Source organism: Salmo salar, chromosome 25 (assembly GCF_965601325.2).
Source record: "Salmo salar chromosome 25, fSalSal1, whole genome shotgun sequence".
Lineage (NCBI taxonomy): Eukaryota > Metazoa > Chordata > Actinopteri > Salmoniformes > Salmonidae > Salmo > Salmo salar.
In genome coordinates this window covers 17379310-17403466 of record NC_138315.1, presented here as the reverse complement: position 1 = coordinate 17403466, position 24157 = coordinate 17379310, and the positions used below count along the sequence as shown (strand labels likewise).

The 24157-nt window shown below is 40.9% G+C and overlaps 1 protein-coding gene across 1 annotated transcript in view; it reads left to right on the top strand.

Annotated features, from left to right (window-relative positions):
- The window catches only part of LOC106586272 (glypican-6), a 123784-nt gene that overhangs the window by 71214 nt on the left and 28413 nt on the right, over positions 1-24157 (top strand). The window contains exons 4-6 of the mRNA XM_014173395.3: positions 679-844; positions 13297-13427; positions 18016-18162. Coding sequence (XP_014028870.1) covers positions 679-844; positions 13297-13427; positions 18016-18162 — 444 coding nt within the window. The remainder of the gene's footprint in view (positions 1-678; positions 845-13296; positions 13428-18015; positions 18163-24157) is intronic.

Genomic DNA, 24157 nt, shown 5'->3' with positions numbered 1-24157 from the left:
CTTTTTCACATAGGCCTGAGATGCAGTAACAAGGTTAAGAAATTATTATTAAGGGCCTGTCTGTGTTGGTGTTTGTTAAATAGATAAAGCCATTAGCCATTACCCGGGAGCCTTGACTTCAAAAAAAATATGTTGATATTTGCATTATTGACCAAACAAGTCTGGTGCTGTATTTTTCACATATTTTCAATTTCACCAGCTACAACTGTTGTTCATGTCGTTCCTGTTTATGTATGCTGAGCTTCTGTTGAGCGCCATAGATGTAAGGACAGTGGAGCGGCCGGCGTGTCTTTTTGCATTTTAAACAGTGTCTTAAGCCTGACATTCTCGAACTTCATTTGACCTCATGAGAATTGTGTTGTAGTTCTCTATTGAAAACAGAAAGCACAGTAGAATGCTCCTACTCTTCTCCGGTTCACTCACTGTGCTGTGTTCCTGGTAAAGGGCCCTCAATCTGGACAGAAATGTTGCCTGGGAGGAATCATACTGGTTTATGTAGAACATAGTTTTACTTCCTGTTAGCTTTCTTAGCCAGCTAGTATCTTATTATTCATCCAAGACAGGAAGTTACAGTTTGCTGTATCCTATGTGTAAAACAGTATGTCGTATCTGTGTAAAACAGTATTTCGTATCTGTTATGTAGCTGATCTTTATTCTGACGCTATATCCACCCACCAGGTGAGCAGCACCCCAGCGTGTATCCGAGCACTGACCAAGATGATGTACTGCACATACTGCCAAGCCATGCCCTCCGTGAAGCCCTGTAACAACTACTGTCTGAACGTCATGAAGGGCTGTCTCGCCAACCAGGCCGATCTGGACCCAGAGTGGAACCAGTACATCGGTAAGACCCCTCCCTTTGTCTTTGTATAAAAAATGCATGCTGTGTTGAATTGTCGGTCGGTGTTTTTCATTTTATGGTAAGATGTCATTCATGTTTTATTTGTCTGTGTTTAGTCCCGTGGACACAACTTGGGCACTGTGATAAGACGGTACATTTTCGTTTTACTGTTTGAATCTTAATTTTTTTTTCTTTGACAATTTATACTGGATGAAAACGCCATAACTCATTGGCTGGTGGGCTCATGCTGTGTTAAATGGGGACTTGCGGTGGGATAGTAGCACACTGGGAAACGCTGAGCTTTGTGGAAAGCAGTTCAACAGGAGCTCGTTTAACTCGGGGAGATTACAAACATGAATATAACATGGCAGCTATTTTTCTAATAGACTGCCTAATTCAGTTTGGAGCTTTCATTTAGATATGTCAAGACTGCTGAAGTGAACTAAAGCCGAGCAGGCTAGCTGCGATCTGCACTTTAGAGACACATGACAAGCATGCTGCTGTCAGAAACAAGCAGCTGAAATGGGGCCACAGCTCTCTGGATAGTTGTTCCATGTCAGAACATCGGAGGCCCAGTGTAAAGTACAGCGCATTGAGGTGCTGGTGGAGCAGTGTGACATCCGTCAGATTAATATTCAATGGTAGCATCAGGTTGACTATTAGAGTCTTGTTACCCAGGACTAAATGTAAAGCTGATGGTGTGTGTTTACTGTATAGGCACTGTATGATTCGCTATTACAGAGCTTGACCACTTCAATGGCTCTCTACTGTAGGCTAAATCAGTCACTACAGTAAAGGTCCAGAAGTACAAGATTTATGCGATTTATCTAACAGTTTTACGTTTTATGTCCTTCTATTTGATAATTGGGTGGTTTACCTGAAATACTGTGTTTTTTCTAGATGTCAACATTTCCGTACTTTCAATTGGAGAATTGTTCCAGGGGTGGAGATTAAATGTCAGTTCATATATTTTGGCTCGCTGACATTTCATATTCATTACAGGCTGAAAGATTTTCAATTAGCTCAAGGTCCAACCGCACAGAGGATATCGATTGGGCTTTCACAGCCTACAATTTTTATTTGTTTATTTATTTATTTCACCTTTATTTAACCAGGTAGGCAAGTTGAGAACAAGTTCTCATTTGCAACTGCGACCTGGCCAAGATAAAGCATAGCAATTTGACACATACAACAACACAGAGTTACACATGGAATAAACAAAACATACAGTCAATAAGAAACAACAACAACAGAACAAAAGAAAACAAAAAGTCTATAAACAGTGAGTGCAAATGAGGTAAGTTAAGGCAATAAATAGGCCATGGTGGCAAAGTAATTACAATATAGCAATTAAACACTGGAATGGTAGATGTGCAGGAGATGAATGTGCAAGTAGAGATACTGGGGTGCAAAGGAGCATGATAAATAAATAAATAAAGTATGGGGATGAGGTAGGTAGATAGATGGGCTGTTTACAGATGGGCTATGTACAGCTGCAGTGATCTGTGAGCTGCTCTGACAGCTGGTGCTTAAAGCTAGTGAGGGAGATATGAGTCTCCAGCTTCAGAGATTTTTGCAGTTCGTTCCAGTCATTGGCAGCAGAGAACTGGAAGGAAAGACGACCAAAGGAGGAATTGGCTTTGGGGGTGACCAGTGAGATATACCTGCTGGAGCGCGTGCTACGAGTGGGTGCTGCTATGGTGACCAGTGAGCTGAGATAAGGCGGGGCTTTACCTAGCAGAGACTTGTAGATAACCTGGAGCCAGTGGGTTTGGCGACGAGTATGAAGTGAGGGCCAACCAACGAGAGCGTACAAGTCGCAATGGTGGGTAGTGAATGGGGCTTTGGTGACAAAACGGATGGCATTGTGATAGACTGCATCCAGTTTATTGAGTAGAGTGTTGGAGGCTATTTTATAGATGACATCACCGAAGTCGAGGATCGGTAGGATGGTCAGTTTTGGCAGCATGAGTGAAGGATGCTTTGTTGCAATATAGGAAGCCGATTCTAGATTTAATTTTGGATTGGAGATGCTTAATGTGAGTCTGGAAGGAGAGTTTACAGTCTAACCAGACACCCAGGTATTTGTAGTTGTCCACGTATTCTAAGTCAGAGCCGTCCAGATTAGTGATGCGGGACAGGCGGGCAGTGATCGATTGAATAGCATGCATTTAGTTTTACTTGCGTTTAAGAGCAGTTGGAGGCCACGGAAGGAGAGTTGTATGGCATTGAAGCTCGTCTGAAGGTTAGTTAACACAGTGTCCAAAGAGGGGCCAGAAGTATACAGAATGGTGTCGTCTGCGTAGAGGTGGATCAGAGAATCACCAGCAGCAAGAGCAACATCATTGATGTATACAGAGAAGAGAGTCGGCCCGAGAATTGAACCCTGTGGCATACCCATAGAGACTGCCAGAGGTCCGGACAACAGGCCCTCCGATTTGACACACTGAACTCTATCAGAGAAGTAGTTGGTAAACCAGGCGAGGCAATCATTGGAGAAACCAAGGCTGTCGAGTCTGCCAATAAGAACGTGGTGATTGACAGAGTCGAAAGCCTTGGCCAGGTTGATGAATTACGGCTGCACAGTAATGTCTCTTATCGATGGCGGTTATGATGTCGTTTAGGACCTTGAGCGTGGCTGAGGTGCACCCAGGACCAGCTCTGAAACCAATAGTGATTGCGTGTCTGTCAAATGTCCCCTATGCTTCTCACTGTTCTTTAAGTAGTTGAGAGGAGGATAGACCCCGTGAAAATGAACTACAACCTCTAATAACACGCCTTTTTCTTTCACATGTGCCAGATGATCATACATAGGCTTTGCTTTGCAGCGTAGGGCATTGGCGGTTTTTGCCGTGATGGTGAAATCCATTGAGTTTGCATAAAAGCTCACAAACCAATATAGGATTATCATACTGTTGAACATGTCTTTTCAGGGCTACATTGTAGTAATGTACTTTAACTCACATGAAAACCTTTAGCTATTCCAGTTGCTGTGAATAGAAAGGGAGAAGCTGGTGACTACAGGGCTTTAGAGTGAAATAAAACACAAAAGCCTGGGAGACTGACATGGAACTGGCACCAGAGCTTAAGTAAAGATATTCATCTTGATTCCAGTGGCATCTATCTAGCCCAACAGCATATGTCTGCTCCGCTGACCAGAGAAGACGAGATATCGGAAAGGTGAAAAGCTAATTCAACCAAGGAGTGAGAAATCCTTTACAGCTGGAAGCTGAGCTCCCGATAGCAATGATTTTTCCCTCAGCACCTCCTCACTGCTAGAGCTCCACCAGCAGAAAATAACACTCTCTGACACAGTGCATTGGAACTTCTGACAAAAGTTGGACAAAAAGGCAGCCATTCACATTACCCTCAGCCTAACCTTCATTTATCCTCAGTGTGAATGTGTGGGGGGCAGAGGAGGGACTCTGGTGCCACTGCCAAAAGCAGGCCAAAACAGATGTTCATTCAGTGCAGCTGTGCTTCTGCTTCCATTCATTCAGTCTAGCTAGCGAAATATGGAATGCTCCAAAACATCCATCTCTTCTTATAATAGCTGTGTGCCAATGCGGGGCTTCCGTTTATGCATAGTCGAAGACAGGGGGGAAAATACGAGAGGCTGTATAAAGCTCCCATTATATTGGTGTGTCTGAATGTTCGTGTTCCTCTCTGAAAGGGTTTCAATATGTTATTTATGAAAATGGAGTTGAAGCTTGGCACTGTGTACTGCGACCGATGGAACTATTAGTATGTGCCACTACAAATCAGTTGAGTTCTGTGTGTTTTTGTATATTTTATTGTACATATAGCTATTATGTAGCCCATAGCCAGCCCCCACTGCCAACCCAACCCAAATGATATACCCTTGAAGGAACTTGCTTTCAGTAATTTATTTCAGAAAATAAAATGTGGTTTGTTTTATTTTATTTCTCTCTAAGGTGGCAAGACCAGCAAGTTTGTACCTTTTTTTCTTTCCATTTTCTTGCCTTAGGCGGGAAGCAAATGGGCCAAGCAAATGAAATATGACTGAGGTATTTCACGTAGAACAAAATGTGAAATGTTCAGTGAATCTAGTAGAATTCATGGCTAAAATAAGCAGAACTTCATTTGATTATTTCAAGCTAAAGGAAAAGGGCTGAATTACAGGAATGGAAAGGTGCTGTACCTATAGAGATTGATTGATCGTAGAAGGTCATGGCACTGTTGTCATACACATAAAATATCATAATACCAAAAATATATGGCATAATATCAGAATCTGTAATATCAAAATATCAGTAGAGTAGCCAAGTCCATTTTAATAACACATTTCAACATTGACTAAACCAAGGGTTAAATGGTATCAGATTAAACATTACAGCCTTGAAGATAATTTTCAGAGGTTTTATCTATGCATACCTGCCTGCATATCAAACATGAATCAGACAGTACAAAGGACCCATGTTTAAATATGCAAATCTGTCAGCTGAATTCAAGCAACATGGGTTTTGTTTTCCCTCCTCAAGTATTCATGTGATTAAAATAGAAGGAATAAATCATGGATTATATTGGTTCCACTGACTAGCCAGTCTCTAATCCATTTGTTCCCATTGCAACCATTTGTTCTGACCTCTTTCTATTTTGCATGAAAAAACAACACAAACGGCTCAGTCTATGAATTATGGAACCAGGTGGCAGACATCATCCTTTATTCAACCTGCGTTCTGCATTCATCCCTGCAACAGAATTATGGCATGCATGTGAATCAGTTCACTCCAGGGTTCGTTTTGTTTTACAAAATGTATGTTCATATTATATACAAGTAATAGAAAAGCAGTAGATGAATGTCATGTGAAGTAAGATTAGATGAGAAGTCAGATGTTTTTTAATGGGATGAATCATCTGAAGCGTTGGGTAGGCTAACCGATGAACATCTGTCAGTTCACACCTGAACACTCACCACTGAACATACAGTATATGCTGGATTCACCAACTCCTCCAGGGTTTTGTATTACATGATGCATTAGGCTTGAAATATGCATCGAATCTCAGTTTGTATGATGGCTGTTTATATTTACATGTCTTTGAGGTGCCTTTGAAGTGTTTTCATACAGGGAATCGTCCTTTTTTTTATTGAATAATGTTGTAAAAAGTCATATATCTGAAACACTTTTTAAGAGGTTATGTATTTGGCTGTCCTAGAGAATTGATGTCTCGATCAGCCTATGGTGTTTGAACCTCCGTCACATGCTGTGGTGATATATGTGGCCCTCTCTAGTTTACACCCCACGTGTCATTATCATTTTTTGTGTTGACAGGTGATAGAAAGCGATTTTCCTTCCTGCTTGACTACCGCAATGCACACAAGACTAGGCCTACCCATTTGCTAATACTCTGGGACAATCCAAAGGTGTATTCTACAACGGTGTCACAGCTTTTTCTTCTATTATTTGGCTTCATTGCAATACTGACTAGTATCGTTCTCTCTAGAGGCCGTGTGTCACCACAGCGTAAGTGATCTGCATTGATTTTATTTGCTCATTTCTTTTTAATTGCGTGATTTGTTTCACTAGGGGTAACTGGAGACAGTCACAACCTCACAATTCATGAAAAACATTTCCTGTCCTTTGTGAAGATTTCCTCATTAATAAAATATAGAAGAGGAAGGAAAATAAATACTCCCAGCAACACACCACTAGAGGACTGCCCGTGGCTGAGAATGAGACAACTGGCCCAAAAGATTTCCTCTTCTGCAAGGGCACCGCACTAAAGGAAATGGAAATAGTGATCATATTGTTAATTAATTGTGTGTCCTTACATATGTTTAAACATGGATATAATGAATTGCCACTTATGCCTCAACACCACAGCAGCTAATGAAGTCAGTCAGTAGGGACCTAAAGCAACAGCGTTTTATTCAGCTATATCCGTCTTCCTCTCATAGACATAGGACTCTAGGTGTGCACCAGTGACTTGCATGGTGGGCTGCTTATTATTTGTGATTACCATGCTTGTCTGTCTCCAAAAAAGTAGCATAGAATCACTTATACTTTGAGACGGAACTCTCTGGCTGAAATACGAAAGCGTCAGGTACATCATTCGAAGTGACATTTCATACTTGGATCTGCAGTACTAATGGATCATTATGATGGATGTAATTGGCTTTGTATCAGGCAGAAACGGACATTTTATGACAAAAGAAGTGAGTTTGAAAAGACTAATAAAACATGTAGCATCCCTGTCTGGGTTCTCTTTAGTGGTATAGTCTGCACAGCTTACGTCTCTGCGTTGCTCACTCCTTAGCTTGTGCAAGTCCTGGCTTTATGCTTAGAAGAAATGCCGGAGTTGACCTGAAATTTGATAATGTATCTAATAATAAAACTGAAGGTGCAATCAGGGGTAGTGTGGGTGTCAAAGAGAGAGAGAGAGAGAGAGAGAGAGAGAGAGAGAGAGAGAGAGAGAGAGAACCATGTATCTGCAGCAGTAGACCCAGGCCAGGTGCCATGAGGTCTCATTCTAGAGCTGTGATTTAAACAGCATCATGTAGGTGTAGAGACTCTTACCACCCACTGCTGAGGAAGCAGAAGAATTCATTGAATATGAAGATTCATTTTGATAGCTCATCTGACTGTCAACATCACTTTCCTTGCCCTGAAATTGTATTGCATCCCTTTGTGATGCGATGTAGCAATGGAACCGACCTAAAGTATAAAACCATCTATTCCGTTCCATTAGATTGTTTTAGTTTTCTTCTCTGCCTATTGCTAAATCAGTGAGGTCTGAACTTTCCCCTCATGGTGATGCATGCAGACCTCTGAGCAGGGGCGATTTAGCATGGTCTTCCAGTGCTATTTCACCCCACCACTGGAATGGATAAATGGGTTTATAATGGTTGTTTGCTCTCGGACTAATCTTTGTGGCCACTTCCACCACACAGGGACACGGGGTTAAGCAAATACAAATAAGTAATCTTATATCCTTTGTGATATGTGACCACAGTTGATAGAATCCTGGAATCCATTAATGTCCCTAGCTGTGGGGAAAGGTGAGGGTTGGATAGTCAAAGCTGTTAGAATAAATTGCTTCTTTAATGAGCCCTGCCTTGCTAGAACACAAACCCAAACACATTAAGAATACATTCCTGATGTACTGTAGGTAGAGCCTGTGAAATAATGTCTACCTAATCTGTCGCCAGATTGAAGTCCGACATCGCAGCAAGAAAGCATTTGTTTTGTGTGTTTTTATCGATGAAGTAAGGCAGCAGTGTGTGAAAACAGTGGTTGTGAACCTGTTACTCAGACATCATCATAATTCACCTGCATGGAATTACTTTTTCACCATAATGTTGATCAAGATTTGTAAAGGAGTTGCTGAATATAGAGAGAAATGGGTGTCATAATGCCTGCTGGAGTCATGACGTAAAAAAAAAAATACATTTTCATTGCGTCGTCACATCCATTCCTTTTCTGATTTCAGAGCGGTTCAGCAGGTGATACTTTGTCCAGATCATGTTTGGGTTTTGTGGTAATCATGTGTTACCAACTTCTCAAACATGTGGTTTTACGAGGAGAAAATTGATGTTGACTGGAAGCAAGGATTTCCTCTACATATTTGTGGACAAAATCGTTGAAACACCCCTGTCAGCCTGCATTAGAGATCATTGGACAGATGCTCGGTTCAAAGACAATCCCCATGACATCCCTCACCCCATTAGTAACGGGATCCGTTGGAGAAGGGCTGGCTATTGGGTTCTGCTGCAGAATTTCATTAGGACTAGCTGCTCCTGAGAACATATGTTTTCTATAGCTTAAAATACATGCTTATTATGAGCTATTATACAGTTACAACTGATAATTACATGTAGGATATGAATAAAAATCTGATTAACACTTGCATTTATTTTCCTGTTTAGTACATAACTTCAGTATAGATTGCTATTCTGTGTTGCTGAAGGCAATGAACACTCATGTAGGTTTAATAAGCAAGTGAAAACGCTATATGATCGTCTTTAATTAAAATAGTTTCTGTCCAAACAGGATGCATGCCACGACTCAAGTTTTTTGCTTTGAAGAACTACATCCGAATAGTAGTGCAGCTCAAAGGATATAATCAGTTTCTACCTATGTAATCGTTTCCTTCTGTTTGTCTATTATCAGATAAAACACAATTGTCATAAATTATGCCTAATTGCTAGGTACATTTATGCTCAAACCCCAGTGAATTTGATCCTACTTTACAGTGGCGCTATTTCAGAAGTTTCAATGGTATACTTTTAATGCACTTCAACAGTCTTTGAACAGTGTGCAAGAGTTGTCTCTCCGATCCATATCCTCATGAGACTCATAGGATTACTGCTATTCGCGAGGGGCCTTATTTTTGTCGTTCGTCTGGGGAGGACGTCTTCTATGCAGATCGTTTTATCTGTAAATTAAATATTCATGGGTGTGTTTTAAAACGAGTCTATTTCCCCAGTGTTATCCCGAGATTAAAGGCAACCTGTGTCAGACCTTCTCCAGTTGTAGACCTGAACATGATAGAAGTGCCGGTGGCGTCAGCGTTTGGGTTCACGCGATCAGATGTGCGCATTTAAATCTCCTCCAGACATACATTCAAACCAGCAATAACTACCTTCTTGCATGTTACATTTGATTGAACTATATTTGTATGCATTGCAAGTCAAATAGCCTGTCTGATCTATGAATCAGACAGAAAATCAAGTGTCTGTTGTTTTGTGTTTCTGCACAGCCAGAAAGAACAAAAGAACAAGTCTCCACAGAACATTGTTATCAGGAATTAGCTACTATCTGGCGTGGTGTGGCCATTTCAAAACTCTGTGAATGAATAGAGAGCTTTCAGGAAATAAATGGGTGTTTGGAAAGGCAATTGCCATGTGCGCAAAGCTTTTATGGCTTGATAGAAAAAGATTTAGCTCAGTCGATCTTGGAAGGTCTTTTTTTATGTGTATCATTGCTATGAATATTTCAAAAGAGCTGTGGATAGTCTCATCTGTTTCTCTCTGGCGTCTGTGTGTGTGTGTGTGTGTGCGTGTGTGCGTGCGTGCGTGCACGCGTACACGCACACCATGTGCACGCGCTCGTATGTGTGCTCAAGGACTTTTTTATCAGGACAAATTGTGACCAAGGAACAATATGCTTTCCCCTGCCCATTTTTTTCTACGGTGTCATATAACACCATTAGTTGGCTGAGTGAACCACAGATGAGCTATGCTTTACAGAATCCAAATTACATGAGAGCCATTTTTCATCTCAGGGATCTCTTCAGAGGTAAAGAGCCATACATGGGCCTTTTCACTTTCCTTATTTGTCCTTGTCTGCTGGAGCTTTTCTAGCAGACAGCCTCCATTTTAGGGGCAACAATTTCGATAGCTGAAAATAGGAGATTGTCTGTAGGACAGGGTTTTCCTTTTTGTGTGGTTGTATTACAATTTACTGTAATAGAGTGTTCAATTCAAATAAATGAACATGCCTCTAAAAAAATTCTATGTTTATATAATTACATTTCAGGAAAACGCGGTCTTTCCTTTAGTGTGTTCATTTTGGAAGAAACTACTGTCGCTAACAGCGCCCTCATCATCATTTTTGGCCTCTTGTCTCAAAATAGGACAAGATGGGCGCTATTTTCATGGCTGTGTGGTGATGATAACCAGATTTCATCCTGTTGGCCGGTGGCCTATCTCCATACTACAAAAGTGAAGCAGGGAGAGCTGAGCTTGGCACGCAGGAGCAGCAGCCCAGTCACAGTGGACCAGACTCTGTGCTCTCCTCATAAATGAGACTCATTAATTCTCCATGTAGGTAGAGAGCGCTACCGCGTGCCTCCTTCTCCTCAGAGACGCAGCACTGTGGCTAACTGCAATTTGACTGCCCTGTCCTGCCCTGCCCTGACTTGACCCAATCAGCATCACTGTCTTGGCTCCTTACTAGCAGTATACACTACACCAGTCTCTCTCTCTCGCGCTCTCTCTCTCTCTCTCTCTCTCTCTCTCTCTCTCTCTCTTTCTCTCTCTTTGCGCGCTCTCTCTCTTCACTCCTCTCGCTCTGTCTCTCTCTGTCTGTCTCTCTCTTTGGGGATTGTGTGGGATGAGGCGCTGCATCCTGGGCTCCCTGTGTTTGTAGTGCCCATCTGATAAACATATCTTAACTCCACATGGCTGGGAAAGATTGCCATCTTCCCTTGTGCTGCTGAAGGCAACTCCATTCACTCTCTGCATGGGAGATCTGTGGAGGAGCTCACCACTGGCTGCTCTGACCTGGATTGTCACTTTTTGAACATTTGAATTTGAGTGTGTGACCGTTATTTTTCTGTACATCATACCTGAGGCCTGCTGCATGCATTCAGATTACATTTACATTATTAGCTTGGATACTGACATTGTTAGATTTAGCAGTGTGTGTACCTAAAGCTTTGTTGACATACGTTCTTTGAACGTAACGTGTCATTGCCTTAAGACATCCGGATCCACATCCTATGAAAATATAAGGTGAACTTCATTTTGCTTGTGGATACTTAACAGACTGCAGCTAGGAAACCAAAATAAACCTAGTTAGTCCCTGACCCCTGACCTTAGCCAGTGTGCTGATGGATTTCTAACCCAGCATCACAGGCTATCTGCCGCCCCATTGTAAACAAACACAAGTGCTCTTCAAAGAGCCTGCTTCAGACATAATTGGAAGGAAATGGCACCAGAGATGACTGAGGTAACGTTGCCCAGCCAGCTCTTCTCCTTACCATTAGTGATAGCAGGTCCCCAAAGACCACTGTGGCCTCATTCTGCAAACATCTAAAGTAGTTATGGGAGACTGGGAGTTTCACGATTATAACTTATTTGAAATCAAGAGAAATCATCAAAGCTTCCCTTTTTACATAGTTTTATATAAGTAAGCAATGATTTCCAAACCAGTAATTTCAATGTTTATGGAAAATAATGCGTCAACAAATTGTTCATCTTGTTATGATTACAGTCTATTGTAGTTCTGCCATTTGAGCATGGTAATCAACAAATGTTCTCAAAAACAGCTTATTGAATGATGAAGAGGAGACTGTGGCAGCAAGCCAAAGGATTTGTATTACAACACAAAGCCGCATCATAGAACCAATTTTTTATGTATTTTAACAACAAGTGACCTGTGATGTTGGGAAGGTTACACACCTGGAAAAAACATCATGGTAATGCATATCAATTTATGACTTGTGGTCAATGGTTTTCCATGCCATAAATGAAATGATTACTTAATTCAGTAGATAGGTAATGACAGGGTAATTATGACAGCGTGTGGGTGGTGAGGTCCTGTCCTGGGAGGTCTACTGGCTGAGACTGCCTGGGCATGACTGAGAAGTTCTACAAGAGCCCTAGAGCAGTGTTACCCAGGCCTCGCTGTTCCCCTTTGGGGCTGCTAGCTCGCCAGGTCCCCATATGCCTGTGGATCTCCACTCCCACTCCAAACTGTCATTACACAGAGAGACAGACAGTCCCAGTCCCACATTAACATGGATATCCCCCCAAGATAGAGCACAGCAGCTCTGTTCCATGACAATAACAATTAGCCCATGGTTTTGTAAAGGGCAACTCCGGAGGGCTAAGACCGCAATGAGAATCAGGAAATGTTCTTATACAGTATAATTAATAAGAAAGACAGTGCGATACTGTATGTTGGACAATAATTCTTCTGAATTGGACATCATTGATCTCTTTGGTTCAAGGATCATATGATATTATTATAATTCCAGACCCGTGTGGGGTGATTAAAATGCTGTAAGTAAATGCGGTGTTGTGATAATCATATACAGTTCAGATGTTGCCGTATGGTTTTAGTCTACACAGTGATATTAATGAGGTGGTGACCTTATAGCATCCGTGCCCGGAGCGAAAGTAAATAAGACCTCAATTTTCTTCGCTTTGAGAAATTCGATTAAATCAACAACTAATCATCACTGTTATTTTTATTTCGTATAACTCCATTTATATTGAATCTATTGAGTTGATCTACATAGAAATTGAATATACCCCCAGAAGCATTCATGATACATAATTATGTATTGCTGTGATTGGATGCGGTAATTTATTTCAAGTGCCAACCACATACAGTATAACAATTTGTTATGATGAGACGCTGTGATGAGATGCTACTTCTTTCTTAGACAAGTATGACAGTTAATGATGAATATTGACAAATAGCAAATTATAAAGGTGTTTTGCATGTTGCATAAATATACAAATACATTTTGCTGAAGTGATACATGAATTGTCTTAGTGATACCAAGGCAAAGCATTGAATGCAAATGGACGAAAATCTGCTTTCTCTGGACACATAAGTCTTCCAACTCAAGCCTTTGGCAGTCATTATGGCTAAATTCCTCTCTTTCTCTCTCTCTCTATCTCTCTCTCTCTCTCTCTCTCACACGCGTGTGTTCAATCTCATGCGCGCTCTCACTCTCACTCTGTCTCTCTCTCTCGACAGATGCCATGTTGCTGGTGGCACAGAGGCTGGAGGGACCCTTCAACATCGAGTCTGTCATGGAACCCATTGATGTCAAGATTTCGGAGGCCATCATGAATATGCAAGATAACAGTGTCCAAGTCTCCTACAGGGTATGTCAACCAAATTAGTCAAACTGATTCCCAGAAGCCAACAAAGTGTCTTCCCAGAAAACCAAAATTGTTTCTGTGAAAGCTCCGAGAGCATTTGTTAGGAAAAAGTTCTCATAACACAAAAACTGTCCGGTCGTGCTGATGACTGTATAAAACATTTGTCTGATGTTGCAAGAATGTTCCAAGAACACATTTAATCTGTTCTTCAAAGAATTTCCAGAATGAGATACACTACCGTTCAAAAGTTTGTGGTCTGGGGCACATTTTCTGTCCATTATAATAACATCAAATTGATCAGAAATACAGTGCAGACATTGTTAATGTTGTAAATGACTATTGTAGCTGGAAACGACTGATTTTTTTAATGGAATATCTACGTAGGAATACAGAGGGCCATTATCAGCAACCGTCACGCCTGTGTTCCAATGGCACGTTGTGTTAGCTAATCCAAGTTTATCATTTTAAAAGGCTAATTGGTCATTAGAAAACCCTTTTGCAATTATGTTAGCACAGCTGAAAACTGTTGTTCTGATTAAAGAAGCAATAAAACGGGCCTTGTTTAGACTATCTGAGTATATGGAGCATTAGCATTTGTGGGTTCGATTACAGGCTCAAAATGGCCAGAAACAAAGAACTTTCTCCTGAAACTCGTCAGTCTATTCTTGTTCTGAGAAATGAAGGCTATTCCATGCAAGAAATTGCCAAGAAACTGAAGATCTCATACAACGCTGGGTACTACTTAAAGGTTACCAGAACATTTACATAATTAGGTTGTGGGAACAGTGCGGGAACATTACAAGAGACACGTTCTCAAAACACAAAATATGTTCAGTTGTGATGACATTCATACAATGTTTTAAGTTAGGTTGCGTAGGACATTCCTATAATGTTGTAAGAAGAACACCTGGTCTAAGTTCTTTAAAGGTTCCCACACCATATGGGAGTTGTCTGGGTATTTTGCAATAATATTATTGTGATATTTACATAGGTTGCACAGAACATTCCCACAATGTTGCACAATGTTCCACCATTTCCAAATAAGTCATTTTATATGACTTTCATAGCATATTTGTTTTAGGTTAAACATAATATTCCATTTCAATAACATTTAGAAAATGCTATATTTAAGTTTGACCTAATATTACCGAAACATTCTCAGCATGCAAATCTGTAGTTCCTTATAGCAGATTGGAATACATCCCCATTATATTTCTCTGCAGATTTAATGGCAATTCTCATTTGAGGACTGTATTGTAGGTGATATAGACATATGGCATTTTCATTTCATTCATAGGACATTTGAAGAGCATTTAATCATGCAAACACCTACTATATTTCTTACATTTCATATGTTTTCAATCTGCACATGTGGGGTACTTGGAACCTGCAATACTTGGATCCCAAGCCAGGTCTTTTATTCTCTACGCCACCAGAGAAGCCTATGAGTATCCAAGACTATGAGTATCCAAGACTATGAGTGATGATCTAGGATCACTTTTGCTTTTCAGATCATGAAAAATAAGACAGGGGGGCCATATCAACCGTCTCAAAGTAGAAATTATATCGGGTGCGTTTTTTAAAAAGTTTAACAGTACATTTTTAGACAATGTTTGATTCATTACAGTTAGTCTAAATTCTGCATTTCTGACTGGATTGCCCAAAAGTTATCATTAGGTTTCCAGGTAATGTAATAACACAATGTACCAGTAATGCAAACATCAGGTGAATGTTTTATACAAACATTGTATAATCATCAGCAAAACGACTGGACAGTTTTTATGTTATTAGAACATTTGCCATAACTTAACAAATGTTCTATTTTGCATTACTGGTACATTGTCTTATTACTGCTCCTGAGTGGCACAGTGGTCTAAGTCACTGCATCTCAGTGCTAGAGGTGTCACTATAGTACCTGGTTCAAATCCAGGCTGTATCACATCTGGCTGTGATTGGGAGTCCCATAGGGTGGCACACAATTGGCCCAGCGTCGTCCGGGTTTGGCCGGTGTAGGCCGTCATTGTAAATAAGAATTTGTTCTTAACTGGCTTGCCTAGTTAAATAAAGGTTAAATACATGTATTTTTTTTAAATGTATTACATTACCGGGAAACTTAATGAGAACTTCATATCATCAAATCAAATTGTATTGGTCACGTACACATATTTAGCAGATGTTATTGTGGGTGAAGCGAAATGCTTGTGTTCCTAGCTCCAATAGTGCGGTAGTATCTAAAAGTAAAAGATTGGAATTAAGCAATGTTTTGAGCAATGTTGGAGTGGCATTGACTAAAATACAGTAGAATAGAATACAGTATATACATACAAGATGAATAAAGCAGTATGTAAACATTATTTAAACATGATTAAAGTGACTAGTGTTCCATTATTAAAGTGGCCAGTGATTCCAAATCTATGTATATAGGGCAGCAGCCTCTAATGTGCAGGGTTGCGTAACTGGGTGGAAGCAGGCTAGTGATGGCTATTTAACAGTATGATGGCCTTAAGATAACTTGATGATTGAGTTGGAGGCGTGCATGGCCACGCAGTCATGGGTGAACAAGGAGTACAGGAGGGGGCTGAGCACGCACCCTTGTGGGGCCCCTGTGTTGAGGATCAGCAAAGTGGAGGTGTTGTTTCCTACCTTCACCACCTTGGGGCAGCTCCTCCAGGACCCAGTTGCACAAGGCGGGGTTCAGACCCAGGGCCCCGAGCTTAATGATGAGCTTGGTGGGTACTACGGTGCTGAATGCTGAGCTATAGTCAATGAACAGCATTCTTACATAGGTTTTCCTCTTGTCTAGATGGGATAGGGCAGTGTGCAGTGCGATGGCGATTGCATCGTCTGTGTCTTTATTGGGGTGGTAAGCAAATTGAAGTGGATTTAGGGTGTCAGGTAAGGTAAGGTAGAGGTGATATGATCCTTAACTAGGCTCTCAAAGCACTGATACAGGGCGATAGTAATTTAGTTCAGTTACCGTTGCTTTCTTGGGTAAAGGAACAATGGTGGAAATCTTGAAGCAAGTGGGGACAGCAGACTGGGATAGGGAGAAATTGAATATGTCCATAAACACTCCAGCCAGATGGTCTGCGCATGGGGAGGGCCTTAGACTTTTAGAAAAGTTGAGTAGCAGTGGTCCAATGTTTTGCCAGCGCAAGTATTACAATCAATGTGTTGGTAGAACTTCGGTAGTGTTTTCTTCAAATTTGCTTTGTTAAAATCCCCAGCTACAATAAATGCGGCCTCAGGATATGTGGTTTCCAGTTTACATAAAGTCCAGTGTAGTTATTTGAGGTCCTTCGTCGTATCGGCTTGAAGGGAATATACACGGCTGTGACTATAACCAAAGCTAATTATCTTGGGAGGTAATACCGTTGGCATTTGATTGTGAGGTATTCTAGGTCGGGTGAACAAAAGGACTTGAGTTTCTGTATGTTATCACAATCACTCCATGAGTGTTTAATCATGAAACATACACCCCCGCCTTTCTTCTTCCTGGAGAGTTCTCTATTCCTGTCTGCGCGATGTACTGAGAACCCAGATGGCTGTATGGATGGTGACAGTATATCCCCAGAGAGCCATGTTTCCGTGAAACAGAGTATGTTACAATCCCTGATGTCTTTCTGGAAGGAGATCCTCGCCCTGAGCTCATCTACATTATTATTCAGAGATTGAACATTAGCGAGTGATATACTTGGAAGCGGTGGATGGTATGCACGCCTCCTGAGTTGGAACTTTTGAGGAATGTCCTGTGGTGGTTGTAACATTTTAGTGAATGCTAGAACATTCCAAGGATATTTCGTAAAAAAAATGTATACATTTAAGAAAATGATTTCGTTATCAAAAACATTCTTTGAACTTAATGGGAATCTTAGCTAATGTTCTGGGAATGTTCCCGGTTTGCTGGGTAGAGTCCAATAACACACAAATTAAAAGTTTATGGCATTACAGACTTAATGTGGGAGTAGAGAACAAGGGCAGGATGGCACATCTGTATTCTGTCACATACAGTTTATATTTGTAAACCAACTGGATCATGTTTTAGGTGTGTATTGCTACCCATTCTAATTATATCAAATTTTAGGTCTTTGTATTTGAATTACATGTTTCTCTATGGTCAGATAATCTTAGTTCAACTAACAGTAGTTAATGTGTTTCCAGTGTTTTACTGCATTTTCCTTTGCCCACAAAATTGTAGTCATTGCAAAAAAAACTGAAGTGGTTGTGAAGAGATTCTTCAGCCTACGCAATGTTGGGTGCTCGCTCTCGTTCAAGGCTAAATGCTCTGTTGGCTTTCTCACGATGCAGACGCAGCTTTGTTTATCTTTAAAGAATATGTGGTGAATTGCCCATAATCCATTAAAAAGTTAACTCCATGATATTATATATGGCTGGTCTTGCACCAGTTGAAAAACCTGTCGGCTCTGGTTAGATCAATGTGACTTTGAGCACTGTCATGTTGGTAATGTGGGGGCTGTAGGATCCACAAGGCCTTAACAAAACATTGTGTTTTCCCTCTTTTCCACATCCCAAGTAATTCTAGCTCCTCTCGCAATCCAACAGTTGGATGTTCTTCTCTGTGTAATTGCAGGTTTTTCAAGGCTGCGGCCAACCAAAGCCCTCAGGAATGGGCGGCAGGTCTACCCGGGGAGTCTCGGATGTGTTCAACGCCCGCTTCAGGCCCTACAGCCCAGAGGAGCGGCCCACCACTGCAGCTGGCACCAGCCTGGACAGACTGGTAAGGAAAAGCAGAGACACACATAGCCCACTCACAGCCCACAGGACCACTGCTTCAGAGTAAACATCATTTGTCTTTCTGCCTTGACACTGTTTATTAAAGCTGGTGATTTGCCATGGTAGGGCCCCCGGAGCCGGAAATTAATTATTTGTGCTCGTCCTCCGTTCAGGCCTCACTCACTCTCTCTTTATCGATCCGTGTTTGTTAACAAATCATCAGCTTTACCCGGGAGGGCAAAGAGAAGTGTGCAGCATCCTGTGCCCTTCCTGTCTATGTGTACCTCACAAATAAGACAGAAAAGATTAATGGAATTTGTGAGATTGACAAAGTCAGGTGTTTGCTGTATAAAGTAAACCTTTGCTTTCGATCAGATTAGCTTTGTTTTGTTTCATTAGATCTTGTTTTTCCGATTTTCATCTCATACAACCTTGACAGTGACACCTAACTTGATGTTTTGCTAAGGGTAGAGGTCAACATATAGCTGACAGTCCAATTCAGGTGAGGGACATTTCTCATCATGGATTATCCTTACTACAGTCCCCTCTCTCTCGCTCTTCTCCCTCTCTTTCCCTCTCTTTCCCTCTCTCTCTCTCTCTCTCTCTCTCTCTCTCTCTCTCTCTCTCTCTCTCTCTCTCTCTCTCTCTCTCTCTCTCTCTCTCTCTCTCTCTCTCTCTCTCTCTCTCTCTCTCTCTCTCTCTCTCTCTCTCTCTCTCTCTCTCTCTCTCTCTCTCTCTCTGCATGCAGATGGTAATGTGAGAGCCAGGAGTTAAGGCTTGTCAAATTGACCGATTTGAAAAGTCTGTCACTATCATGCAGTGCTATTTTTGTACGAGACCAAAAACCAAGGTTAAATATGTTTCTCTCAATAATCCTCAAACACTTCATTTTGAATGTATTCAATATTTGTTTGTTTGATGTACAGATGTAGGATCTTATTTGACCAGTTTCTCACAGCAGAAAAATAATCCTGCAGCAACAGGAAATGTGAATTAATGGACATTGTTGTAGGGGTTAATACATTTTTTGTTAGGGCAAATCAACTCTGACATTCTTTAAAGTAAATTACAAACTTTAGAAGCCTTTTTAAACTTTGAAAACACTATACGTTTGCATTTCCTGCTGATCATATTAAAATCCTACACCTGTATAGTGGGACTGCACTATTTTAATTATGGACTCAATTGAAAGTCACCACATTGTTTTCTAACTCAGAAAAATAATATCCTTAAATGGATTGAGAAAATAATTTTCTGCATGGCTTCGGGCTAAAGCCAGAATCCCATTATAAGAAAATATACATTTTCTTCCATCAATTTCATTAATGAATAGTAATTATGATTTCCCTTAACTTTGTTCCTCCTCTTAGCTCTTTTTAAAGGAGTCTGATGTCTTTGGATGTATGCATTCGGACGTAATGTCTTTGTGTACCTCCCTCTTTCCTCCTCCACTGTCTCACTTTATTTAATTAAAATGCTTCTCTTTCCCATTGCTATGCTGCTTACCAGAGGACTGTCTGGAGTGCAATGCAACACAGTGTAAGCTTTATGAATTCTACTCTTAACCTAAATCATTTTGTGTGGGGCCCTTTTGTCACATCTTGTCTCCTATGCCATACTTCCTAATGTTTTGTCACTAAAAAAGAAGAATTACAGACTCATAGTTTCCATAGACGAGGTATGGTTGTATATTACCTGGCAACTACTGTTGTAAACAAGTACAGTGACATCCAAAGCCCAACGGTAAACCTGATATATATTCCATCTCAGCCACTGTCTCAGATACTACTCCCAAAAGAGTCAACTTTCAAATAACCTTTTTATGTTATTACGGAGTAGTCTGTGTTTGATTTACAAAGCAATGTATTTGTGGAGCTGTTGAGACCTTGATCATGGCCTCAGTGTTTTATGGTCTTCCGTAACAGTATTGGCTGTTAAACATTGTATTAGTAGTCAGGTGTACCACCAAGACCGGCGCTGTAGACGAGGGAGTTGAAGGAGCTACGGTTCCTTCAGGTAGTGAGGACTCTTCCCTAGAGGCCGGTCCATGTTTTTTCTCCCTTACCCACTATATCTATACAGACACAGCAGAGACCTCACATTGCCTTAGCTAATGGAGTCAACTCCTGGAGGAGCCCAGGCAATAACCAGGTGACCTACTCCATCAGAGCTTGGCAGAGGAGAACTCTGAGAGGGGTGTTGGTTGGTGGTGGTGGTGTCTGGGTGGTTGCTCAAATGGCAGACAGAGTGAAATGAGGCCTCCAGACTGCCTCATGAATAACTGGGCAATTAGCCCGCTTGGAGATTCCCTCTAGATGTTGAGTTGAGTGACAGAGGTTGATTATGGACATCTGATGGCTAGACAAGGACACCTGATGAGGGTCTCCATTATGAGGATCCATGTGCACTGTAGTCAGGGGGTGTCTAGTTCTCTGCTGTGCTGGCTGGTTCACAGTCAGTTTCTACTGGCTCCATAAAAAGTTGCTAGAGTACAGTAGCTTTCTAGAGACAGCCGTCCTCTCTCAGTTTCATGATACCATAGAGTTCTTTCAATAATAAAGCTGTGAACTGTAGTGGTGGTGACGAGAGGCTGAATGTTAAAGTAACTACCCAATGAAAGTCTCACTTTAAAAAGTTCAAATTCTGTTAACTCATATCCAAGTGTTGTTAATGTTGTTGACTCGTCCTATACTCGTATTTGTGGCCAAAGCATAAATTGGAGAAAATATTGTTCCAAAACCCCACCTCAAACTTGTATCTCAAACAGACAGATTAAAAAATGCATGGCTATTTCCTCATAGAACATATATTTTTTTTTTTTTTTCACCTTTATTTAACCAGGTAGGCAAGTTGAGAACAAGTTCTCATTTACAATTGTGACCTGGCCAAGATAAAGCAAGCAGTTTGACACATACAACAACACAGAGTTACGCATGGAGTAAAACAAACATATAGTCAATAATATAGTAGAAAAATAAGTCTATATACAAAGTGAGCAAATGAGGTGAGATAAGGGAGGTAAAGGCAAAAAAGGCCATGGTGGCGAAGTAAATACAATATAGCAAGTAAAACACTGGAATGGTAGATTTGCAGAGGAAGAAAGTGCAAAGTAGAAATAGAAATAATGGGGTGCAAAGGAGCAAAATAAATAAATACTGTAGGGGAAGAGGTAGTTGTTTGGGCTAAATTATAGATGGGCTATGTACAGGTGCAGTAATCTGTGAGCTGCTCTGACAGCTGGTGCTTAAACATGATGGCATCTCCCTGAGAAGGATGAGCTGGCCAATCAGTGGTCTAAAGAAGGATGAGCTGGCCAATCAGCGGTCTAAAGTAGGATGAGTTTGCCAATCAGCGGTCTACTTGCATTAATATTTTTAATAACCGGTATACGCCCAAACCATTCTATTGTTGGGGTACACCTACACCATTTCAACAGAGAAAAGCTGCTTTTTAACATACCGTTGAAGTTGGTAGTTTACATACACTTAGGTTGGAGTCATTAAAACTCGTTTTTCAACCACTCAACAAATTTCTTGTTAACAAACTATAGCTTTGGCAAGTCGGTTAGGACATCTACTTAGTGCATGACACAAGTAATTTTTCCAACAATTGTTTGCAGAGAGATTATATCACAATTCCAGTGGGTCAGAAGTTTACATACACTAAGTTGACTGTGCCTTTAAACAGCTTGGAAAATTCCAGAAAATGATGTCATGGCTTTAGAAGCTTCTGATAGGCTAATTGACATCATTTGAGTCAATTGGAGTTGTACCTGTGGATGTATTTCAAGGCCTACCTTCAAACTCAGTGTCTCTTTGCTTGACATCATGGGAAAATCAAAAGAAATCAGCCAAGACCTCAGAAAAAAATTGTAGACCTCCACAAGTCTGGTTCATCCTTGGGAGCAATTTCCAAACGCCTGAAGGTACCACGTTCATCTGTACAAACAATAGTACGCAAGTATAAACACCATGGGACTATGCAGCCATCATACCGCTCAGGAAGGAGACGCGTTCTGTCTCCTAGAGATGAACGTACTTTGGTGCGAAAAGTGCAAATCAATCTCAGAACAACAGCAAAGGACCTTGTGAAGATGCTGAAGGAAACAGGTACAAAAATACCTATATCCACAGTAAAACGAGTCCTATATCAACATAACCTGAAAGGCCACTCAGCAAGGAAGAAGCCACTGCTCCAAAACTGCCATAAAAAAGCCAGACTACGGTTTGCAACTGCACATGGGGAAAAAGATTGTACTTTTTGGAGAAATATCCTATGGTCTGATGAAACAAAAATAGAACTGTTTGGCCGTAATGACCATCATTATGTTTGGAGGAAAAAGGGGGAGGCTTGCAAGCCGCAGAATACCATCCCAACCGTGAAGCACGGGGGTGGCAGCATCATGTTGTTGGGGTGCTTTGCTGCAGGAGGGACTGGTGCACTTCACAAAATAGATGGCATCATCAGGGAAATTATGTGGATATATTGAAGCAACATCTCAAGACATCAGTCAGGAAGTTAAACCTTGGTTGCAAATGGGTCTTCCAAATGGACAATGACCCCAAGCATACTTCCAAAGTTGTGGCAAAATGGCTTAAGGACAACAAAGTAGAGTGGCCATCACAAAGCCCTGACCTCAATCCTATAGAAAATGTGTGGGCAGAACTGAAAAAGCATGTGCGAGCAAGAGGCCTACAAACCTGACTCAGTTACACCAGCTCTCTCAGGAGGAATGGGCCAGAATTCACCCAACTTATTGTGGGAAGCTTGTGGAAGGCTATCCGAAACATTAGACACATGTTAAACAATTTAAAGCCAATGCTACCAAATACTAATTGAGTGTATGTACACTTCTGACCCACTGGGAATGTGATGAAAGAAATAAAAGCTGAAATAAATCATTCTCTCTACTATTATTCTGACATTTCACATTCTTAAAATAAAGTGGTGATCCTAACTGACCTAAGACAGGGTATTTTTACTAGGATTAAATGTCAGGAATTGTGAATAACTGAGTTGCAATGTATTTGGCTAAGGTGTATGCCCATCATTAGGATGTAATGTGAAGCTGGACTGTCTTAAAATAATCACACTGGCCACAGAGAAGGGATTTTCTGAATACAGTAATAATTTTGTCTGTCAGAATGTTGTTTTCATTGATCTGTGAGTTATAGGTTATATAGTTATGAGTTGCAGTGTAAGTATTCAGACCCTTTTACTTTTTCCACATTTAGTTACGTTACAGCCTTATTCTATAATTTATTAAATATCTTTTTCCCCTCATCACTCTACACACAATACCAGATTTACATTTTAGTCATTTAGCAGACGCTCTTATCCAGAGCGACTTACATTAGTGAACGCATACACTTTATACATTTTTTTTTTTCCTTCTCCGTACTGGTCCCCCGTGGGAATCGAACCCACAACGCTGGGGTTGCAAACACCATGCTCTACCAACTGAGCAACACGGGACCCAATAATGACATAGCAAAAACAGGTTTTTAGAAATGTTTGTATTAAAAATAAAAAACAGAAATACCTTCTTTTTTAAAAAATGTATACATTAGTCAATGTTAGAATAAGTCTGTAACGTAACAAAATGTGGAAAAAGTCAATGGGTCTGAATGCTTTCCGAATGCACTGTATATGCTTTAATAAGCAATGTAAAAACAGTAAAGATATAATGTCTTGTAAGTTAAAGGCTTTGGGAAAACAGAGAGTGCAGACATATTGGCCCAGTGCATGGTAGTGTAACCTTATCATTCTTTAACTTTAACCATAGTCAGACAACTGAAATATCCATCCAGAAGCGGCCATGATAAATGTGATAGCCCTAAATTCATTTATGAACCGCTATCTCCAAGGCAGTAGGTTGCTGCAGTTTGCATTAGGCTTGGGATTGCGGGGGTGTCTCCAGATACCTTAAACATGTATTTCCCTCATTGAAGCAGCCTTCTGCCAGGTAACTGACAGTTATTAACCCGGATCCTGTGGTC